Below are 8,733 nucleotides of genomic sequence, written 5' to 3' on the forward strand. Positions count from 1 at the left end.
AAAAATGTGTTTGGGTTAAATTGCAAAATATGAAAACTTTTGGGTTAAAAGTAAAAAAAAAACAAAAAGGTTAAAATGCAAAACATAAAACCTTTGGGTTAGAAATGAAAAATCAACAATTTTTTTTTGAAACACTCCCCATGCTTAAGTTACAAACCATAATGCACAAACATTTTGTTAATTTATAATATGGTAATGCTTATTTAAGTTGCATTGATTATATTGGATACGTCAAAACACACGTTTTTATGGTTGACACATTACATAACGCTTGCGCTAATCTATTTGATGTTTGCTATGTACCCGTGCCGCAACGCGTGTGGCCTTATTAATAGTTAACCCTAAACACAACCATTTTAACTTCCGATAGTTATACTGCAACACAACTAGATATCCGTTTCTAGCATGTGTTATTAAGCACACAAGCACCATCACATCCTTCAAACGGTCCTGAAAGAGTGATCGCTAGGAGTTTCAAGGCTAAACCGAATCAAGACCAGCCTTTTGAGTGGTTTATTGACTAGAATTGACCAAACATCGCTCACACCTTACTACACACAAATGCATAAATTAAACAATCATCTTGCGTATTATACGAGCAGAATATATATATTTGAGTGCGACGTTAAAAGCCCGGCTGTACAACTCAGGAAGAAAAGAAAAATAGTGCGAGAAAATAATTACTCTAACTCCGGCTAACGGTGAGAACAAACCAAGCAGACTCCATGACGGGTGTATTAACTTTGTGATGACATCAGCAGCAACGGAGAAACATGTGTGTCGATAAACGAACTTAAAACAGCCGAAAGAAAAGACTTGTGGAACCGTCACCAAATGACCGTATGTCAGCTGGTCGAACCAAGGCTCTGCATAAAGGGCATGTTCTCTCTCTTTCAAACCTGAAAATATAACACCCAGGTTTTAACAAACATGGTATTAAAAAAACACACACACAATAGTACATTATGGTATATGTTAACATTCGGAGAACAGTTCGTGAACCGTTCGGCGGGAAGTTCGTTTGTGTTCGTTCGTCTATTAAACAAACGAACACGAACAAGAAATTTCATTCGTTTAGTAAAATGAACGAACATGAACAGAGGCCGCGTTCGTTCATTTATGTTTGTGAACGTTCGGTAACATGTTCGATAGTTCATTAGACCACCCGTAGTGGTGAACAAAAATAATGCCCCCACCATGGGGCATTATCCGACACGTGGCATCCTAGTCAGCGTTGGGCATTATAGCAAAAGTGGCGTAGTGGGGCATTATTCCGATAACGCCCCTTCCAATTATTAAAAAAAAGGAAACAAATGATGATTGGCTGGTCAAACACATGGTCTCATGCAAAAGAACAAAATGAGCGTTTTAAAAAAACGCCAACAACAAATTTGAACAAAAAAAACGCCCGGAAACGCCGGGTGTAATGGGGTCCGGGGCGTTTTCCGGCGCTTTTTTTTTAACTTTTTTTTTTAAAAAAACGCCCCACTACGGGTGTCCTTAGTATTTTAAGTTTTTATATTTTATTTAAATAATTCAAAATTCAGACAAATAAAATATTTAATAAGTGTCGGTGTGTTATATAATTATGTTCATGAACACTTGTTTGTGTTCGTTTGTTTCCATTTGTGTTCATGAACATTAGTTTGTGCTCATTTGTGCTCATCAACGTTCGTTGCCTAAAATTAACAAACACAAACGAACACGAACATAAAATCTCGTTCAGCAAGTGTTCATGAACACATATGTATGTATGTGTATAGTACTATAGTTTAAGGAGAATCAAACCATTCTGAAACACAGTCTTCACAGAAGATGTGGTTACAGCATAGCAATACTGGGGCCTGCATCTTTTCTTGACATATTGCACACATATCACCTGCTTCACTTACCTGCTATAAAGAGACAAAATATATGAAAACAGAAAGCATACAAAATAACCGTATTTCTGTTTAAAAGCAAAGTTTAAGACTCTACTATGGTATCGCATACTACAGGTAAATAATGCTTGATTATCAAACCTGTTCTGATGTTGCGTACGATCCATAATGCATTTCTTTTCGTGATAAAGCCTTCAATGCAGCATAGAAAGATCCAACCTGTAGAGAAGATAGATATAGTATGTTACTTAACTCAAATACGACATAAAATCGATAATAACATATTTTTCACTAGGCCTGTAAACGAACCGAACGTTCATGAACTGTTCGTGAACTTGTTTGGCGGGAAGTTCGTTTATGTAATAAACGAAACATGAACACAATTTTTTGTTCAGTTAAAAAGAACATGAACACACGTTTTGTTTGTTCATTTATGTATGTGAACATCCGTTTGTGTCCGTTTATTTACATTTGTTAATGTTCGTTCATTTATGTTCGTTTCAATTTAAATACACAAGTAGGTATATTTATACAAATATTAAACATAAAAGGAACTTTCTAACTACTTGGATAGATATAACTAATTGATAATTGGGCTTTCTAGCAATAAAAATAGGTTTTCAATGGAATTTATCGTAATCAATCACTAATTTATGCAAAAAGTTACTTTATGTTTATGTTTAGAAAATTATGCTAATTTGTGTTCATTTAAGTAATCTTCAACTATGTTCATTTTTGTTGTGTATTGTTTGTTAAATTATGTTCTTTTAAGTTTGTTTGTTTATGTTCGTTTACATTCGTTTAAACGAACACGAACATGCCCGTTCTTAATAAACGAACATGAACAAAATAATGTGTTCGATTATATGTTCGTGTTCGTTCGGTTCATTTACATCAGAAATTCATGATTACATACCTTCTCCACTACTGATGTAAGCTTGAAAGTCAAATATAACCCTGTTATCAAAGAAGAAAACAGGCTCCCGTATTCTTTGTTCAAAAAGAATCTATACCAAACTGGAGCAGGCAAGAATGCACGGTATAACAACAGAGCGTACTCGACCAGTGTCAACATTTGACCCTAAAATGGTAAAATATCAAAAGGGTCAGAAAGTTATGAAATTATGTTAACTCGTCACATTGGTTTTTCAAAAGTATTGCTCATTTTAAAAGCACACCCAAAATATCGTTTTTTTAATGTTAGAACTATGGTAACCGAAGTTCACAACCCGACCTGGGGTCGTGAACCCGGTTACCATAGCTCTAGAAACAAAACAAATATACTTTTGATAATATTTTCAAGAGTAAATTACTTTTTGAGTCCCTGTGTTTTAGTGGTTCTAACCACTTGAGTCCAAAATCAAAAAGTTTAACGCCCTGTGCACCTAATCTTTCAATTTGTAACCATCTGAGTCCAATTTATTGACAATTGCAACAACTTGAGTCCAACTAACTTTTTTTTTGGAACGGCGAATTTCTTGTGTTAAGCCACCGCATTCCCCAAATTGGAGAGCCCCGTTGCCCCACTTTGGCCAGACTTTGTTGTCTTAACCAGGCCCACGCGGGCTTCAGAGTTTGGATTGGGCGTTCCCCCGGAAAACCATACCGCCGACTGCCACTTGACAGACGTTGTGCCACCACAAGAGCTGAACACTCTCTGGCGTAACACACGGTGGGACGAAAACCCAGGTGGGCTCAGGATAGAACTTAGCACCTCTGCAAGGAGGCTAGGCTCTATCCATCATTGCCTAATACAAGCGGTGAACACAAGTGGGGATTGAACTTGGGTCTCCATTGGAAAACCCAAGCCTTTCAACCACTAGGCCACAAGTGGTGGATTTGAGTCCGACTAACTAACTATGTTAAATTTCCTCAGTTATTTTTTTATGAAATGACCAAAATACCCTAATCACCACCATCTTCAACCCCACTTCACCACCACCACTTCACAACCTCACCAGGAAACACAGACCTCACACACATCACCACCAGTTCACCACCATCCTCCACCACCACCTCCACCCAACCCCACCACTGCATTTTCAACCACAAAGTGGTATTTCTTGTTATGTTTCCTGCATTTTGCAAATTGATAAAAACTTGAGATGGTGTGTGCTAAAGCATGAATTTGCAGCATGACTTGAGAGGCAAGTGATTGTAGTTCATTTGGCAAACAACACTGCAGGCTAACCAGTTTGATCAAAAGTTCTATTAAAGTTGATGATACAAACCCACCATAACCCTACCGGTCAACACCAACGGGTCAACAACCACGGACCCACGATGCCTCTGCACTGCAGTTCCTTTTTGTTCTCTCCATTTCCTTCTGTGTGTTAAAATAGTAACACGGGTAGTTTTTCAATTTTGTGACGTCAATGTTTACTTCTCGTTATTTACTTGCTTATTTACTTCGAGACAAGCCCAAACACAATCTATGACTCATCCCGATCTGAAGAAATATGGAAATCGAGTCTATACCCATCCAAGGATCCCAAAACATGGTGACACCAGTACAAAAATAAATGGATCCGCATACAACCGACAATGTCACTGCTATTTTCTTATCGTTTCTTAAGAACTCATTCAGGATTATATGAGTGGTACACCGTTGTTCATTTATCAGATGAGTTCACTCGTGTGTCATCAACAAATCTCAAACCATTCAGCAGTTGGCAAAATACTTGCTAAAGTTATTCACACGTTACCATATACACATCCTGCTGTATTGCAACCTGGCCGGAGAAAACGACGACACTACCACCATCTCCAACCACCAGTACACCACCACCCCCATTATTCAGCATAGGGACTCAAAAAGTATTTTACTCTATTTTCAATATCAACAACACTTTCGAAAAAAAATCAACTTCTCACCCTGCGGTTCTTATGAGACACATATTAAACTATGTAGTTAAATCGGTGATACCGATATATCAATTTTCGGTCCCCATGTAAAATATCAATGTCAAATATCAGTAAGAATATTGGTACCGATATTATCAGCGATATTGACTGATTTTACCGATATCAGTACCTTTCTTCTTAGTTCTACCATTCATCTTTCTTCTTATTGCTGCTGCTATTACTGTTTTAAGTCTTAGTTGTTAATTGTTAGTGTTAAAAGTTAGTGTTTTAACTCTTAATCAGTTCCTACTTGCTACAATTGTTGGTGTTTTGCAAGTTGCAAAAGGTTAATGTGTTAATGGTAGGAGAGTATACTGAATTGGTAGTATTAAATTGCTATATATATATATATATATATATATATATTCTACATGATATTGAAATTACCAATATCCCACCGCGGTAACCTATATCTCAAATATCGGTCCTTGACCGATATTCGATTTTTTACCGCATTAACTGCTTAGATATTAAATTGCATCAACTTACCTGCCTACGGAAATTATGGCCCCTGCCATTCTTATAGTACATAAGCAGTACCAATTTTAAAGTCATAGCTGCCTGCCGGACCATTGTATCTGCAGGAAATAAATTGTTCATCAAACAAAAAATAAGATACTCAATATGTAGTCTAGTCAGGTAAGAAAGTACATCAATAAATAAAAGAGTAAATTGCCAAAATCGTCCCTGAGGTTTGGGTATGTTTGCCATTTTCATCCAAAAAAACTTTTTTGTACCATATAGTCCTTCACTTTTGGGATATTTTGCCATTTTCATCCAAACGTCTAACTTTTTTGCCAAAATCGTCCCTGAGATTTGGGATTTTTTGCCATTTTCATCCAAATGTTTGATAAAAAAAATAAAGCAAATTAGATGTTTGGATGAAAATGGCCAAAATGTCCAAACCTCAGGGACTATATTGTACAAAAAATTGTTTTGGATGAAAATGGCAAACATGCCCAACCCTCAGGGACGAATTTGGCAATTTACTCTAAATAAAATAACTTTCATACCGTTTACGATTATTATGAATATAGCATGCCAGAATGGCGGTATTGTTTTTGGCGGAATCATGAACAGCGGGTAGCTAAGATCATCATTTTGATACCACCAGTATACTCCAACCACATGAAGCATAAAGATTATACTGTAGCCAACAAGAACGGATAGTTTTCTCTCCCCCTGCAAATTCCCCAATCATTCAGGTTGACAGAAATCGAGTCGAAAATCGAAAGCCATTTTGAATCATGGAATATTAGTGAATTCATACCTTTAAAGCTGTTTGTTTACGAAGAATGTCATTTGACTTGTACATGAAAGCGGTTACATATATTGTTACAAAGAAACCTACAATCAATCGCGAACAAATAATTCACATGAGTTCGAAAGTCAAAATACAGCTCCAAGAGATAAAATACGCACATATGTACACAATTTGACAAATCTACAACCATACAAAGAATGTGGTTTACAATTCCAAAACACGAGAAGTAACGCATATTTGTATAGCATAAAGAAGACTTAATCAGGTAAATATCCAAACTTTACCAAAATCTTAACATCTAAGCAAATGAAATGATGAAGCTAAGAAATTAAACCTGCTGGAGGAAGCTACTTCTAGCCAACAGAGAAAAATATAAAGATTCTAAGACGGTTCTTTCTGTGATACAATCACTTGCAACACAGTTTATCTTATATTAAATTTTAACTGTATTAGATAGCGTTTATGGCTTAAAAAACTACACTTCACAAAAATGAACAATTTTAGGCCATAATAACTAATATCCTGATCACCCATATTTCAAGCAGCATAATTTGTCAATGTTGTAGACTATGCAGTTAATATCGGTGGGATATCAGTTATCGGCCCTCTACAAAATATCGGTGTCAAATACCGGCCCTCTACAAAATATCGGTGTCAAATACCGGCATAGTTATTAAAGGCGGGAGGCGCACTGAGGGCAATTTGTTGGGCCCGGGGCTTTATTTGCGCCTAGGTGCTCGCTTTAATAACTATGCACAAGATTATCGGCATCATAGTTATTAAAGGCGCGAGGCGCACTCAGGACGATTTGTTGGGCCCGGGGCTTCATTTGCGCCTGGGCGCTCGCTTTAATAACTATGAATAGCGATCCGGAATATCGGTTCCGATATTACAGGCGATATTGACAGGTATTTTGGATGACTCGGAGGAAGATTTCATGGCTTACGATTAGATCATGTTTGAAAAATTAAGTATTAGCGCAATGGCACTTTAGAGTTTCGACTTCTGATATTACTATTAATATTATATATCTTTTACATTTTATATATGTGTATATATAAATTCTACATGACATGACATTAAAATATCCGATATCCCACCACGATAACCTAAATCTCAAATGCCGGCCCTTGACCGATATTTCATTTTGGACCACATTAACTGCATAGCTTGTAGTAAATATTGTCAATGTCACTACACTATAACAATCAGGTTAAGTTGCAGCTTCTAACTTGAGTTAGTTAAAAATAAAGGTAACAAAACAATTCATGCTCAAAACAAACACTACAAAAAACATCACAAGTCACAACGTTTAAAAAACTAGAACTTAAACTTAACATACAACTTGATACAAACTACAAAAAAAAAAAAAAAAAAAAAAAAAAAAAAAAAAAAGATAAGTCAGCCCCAAGTACCTTGCAGGTGTTGACGAATAAACACAACAATCAACAACAAAGAAAACGGAAGAATCTGCTCAATCCACCTCGAAACCTGCTGCAAATCATACCTCTGCTGATTCTGATTCTGATTCTGATTCGACGAATCACTCGCATTATTATTATTATTATTACCACTACTCCCATCACCACCACCACCACTCCTCCCATCCAAATCACTATTATCCCCATCATCTCCCCCTTCTTCTTCCTCTCCATCACCAATTATCCGAATCGAAACCTCACCATCATTATTCTCACTATTCCTACCAACACTACCACTACCACTACCAGCACCACCTAAATCATTCAAACTACTACTACTTCTACGTGAAATCAACCTCTCAGATTCATAATACTCGTTACTATTACTTAACCTAGGCCGTAAAAAACCAGAGTATTCAAACAAAGTAGTTACCGGAGCTTGTAAAAACCGTAGTATCTGAAACGACGTCGTTTGAGATGAATTCGACGTCGTATTCGCAACGGAAGTATCGGAATTTGTGGTGGCAGCACCAACGCCTACTGGCTCCATCAAACTGAAACCCTAATGTTCGAATTGTGGAAATTGATCGGGTAACGGAGGGTGTTTGGGTGAATTAGGGCTTGATTGTGGCGATGAAAGTCAATGGATTGAGGTGTGATGATCGGTTTTGGATATGGATTGAGGTGTGATGATGATTGGTTTGATCATGATTGTTAGGGTTAGGGTTAGGGTTAGGGTTTGGTTGGTGTGATTGAGGTGAAGAAATGGGAGTTGTAGGTGTGGAAGAAAAGGATAGTGGATGGAGTAATGGAATTTGGGGGTGAAGAGGACAGGGGAAGAAGGGATGTTTGAAGACAAAGACAGCAAGAGAAGAGCATATGGCAATAGCCATGGACCAACCTAACTTTTCACATTCATTTCTTTTTCTGAAAAAAAATAAAAAATAAATAAATAAATAAATAAAATCGGATTTAAATAATCTCAATTTTCATCAATTGGAATAGCATTTTCAATTATTTGATTTATGCCACATTACTCTCAACTTCTAACTTATTGGCCCATAACACTCCCAAACTAACTGAAACCTAACCTAATCAGTTTTTTTTGTTGAGGTGGCACTTGTGTGTTCACGTGGTACCTGACCTGGAATTCTTAATGACGTGGCAGTTGGCTTGGTTTTTTGATGACATGGTAGATGATGTAGCATGTGACTTGGCTTTGATGTGGCGGCTGATGGGCACTAGTTTGGTGGCGTGGCAGCTG

At 37.1% G+C, this 8,733-nt stretch overlaps 1 protein-coding gene across 2 annotated transcripts; it reads right to left on the reverse strand.

Moving 5' to 3' along the window:
- Positions 1–564: 564 nt before the first annotated feature.
- On the reverse strand, positions 565–8,339 carry LOC110912765 (E3 ubiquitin-protein ligase RNFT1). 2 transcript variants are annotated; one of them, XM_022157568.2, is made up of 8 exons: positions 7,464–8,339; positions 6,055–6,131; positions 5,798–5,966; positions 5,274–5,362; positions 2,797–2,961; positions 2,022–2,099; positions 1,789–1,895; positions 565–899 (listed from the first exon to the last, which is right to left on the reverse strand). In XM_022157568.2, exons 1-8 carry the CDS (start codon positions 8,017–8,019, stop codon positions 794–796), a joined length of 1,347 nt encoding a protein of 448 aa, XP_022013260.1. In that variant the 5' UTR covers positions 8,020–8,339; the 3' UTR covers positions 565–793. The 2 variants fall into 2 exon arrangements, with proteins under 2 accessions (XP_022013260.1, XP_022013261.1); XM_022157569.2 differs by having other exon boundaries at positions 1,789–1,892; positions 7,464–8,338.
- Positions 8,340–8,733: the final 394 nt, after the last annotated feature.

Source organism: Helianthus annuus, chromosome 15, assembly GCF_002127325.2.
Source record: "Helianthus annuus cultivar XRQ/B chromosome 15, HanXRQr2.0-SUNRISE, whole genome shotgun sequence".
NCBI lineage: Eukaryota > Viridiplantae > Streptophyta > Magnoliopsida > Asterales > Asteraceae > Helianthus > Helianthus annuus.

What these genes read in the sequence shown, in the direction of transcription:
- LOC110912765 (XM_022157568.2), bottom strand. Translation starts at nt 8,019, where the DNA reads ATGGAGCCAGTAGGCGTTGGTGCTGCCACCACAAATTCCGATACTTCC. An exon ending in GCCATAATTTCCGTAGGCAG is followed by an intron (nt 2,962 to 5,273) that starts GTAAGTTGATGC and finishes TTACCATTTTAG; the next exon opens with GGTCAAATGTTGACACTGGT. An exon ending in GAAGACTGTGTTTCAGAATG is followed by an intron (nt 900 to 1,788) that starts GTTTGATTCTCC and finishes TTATATTTTCAG; the next exon opens with GTTTGAAAGAGAGAGAACAT.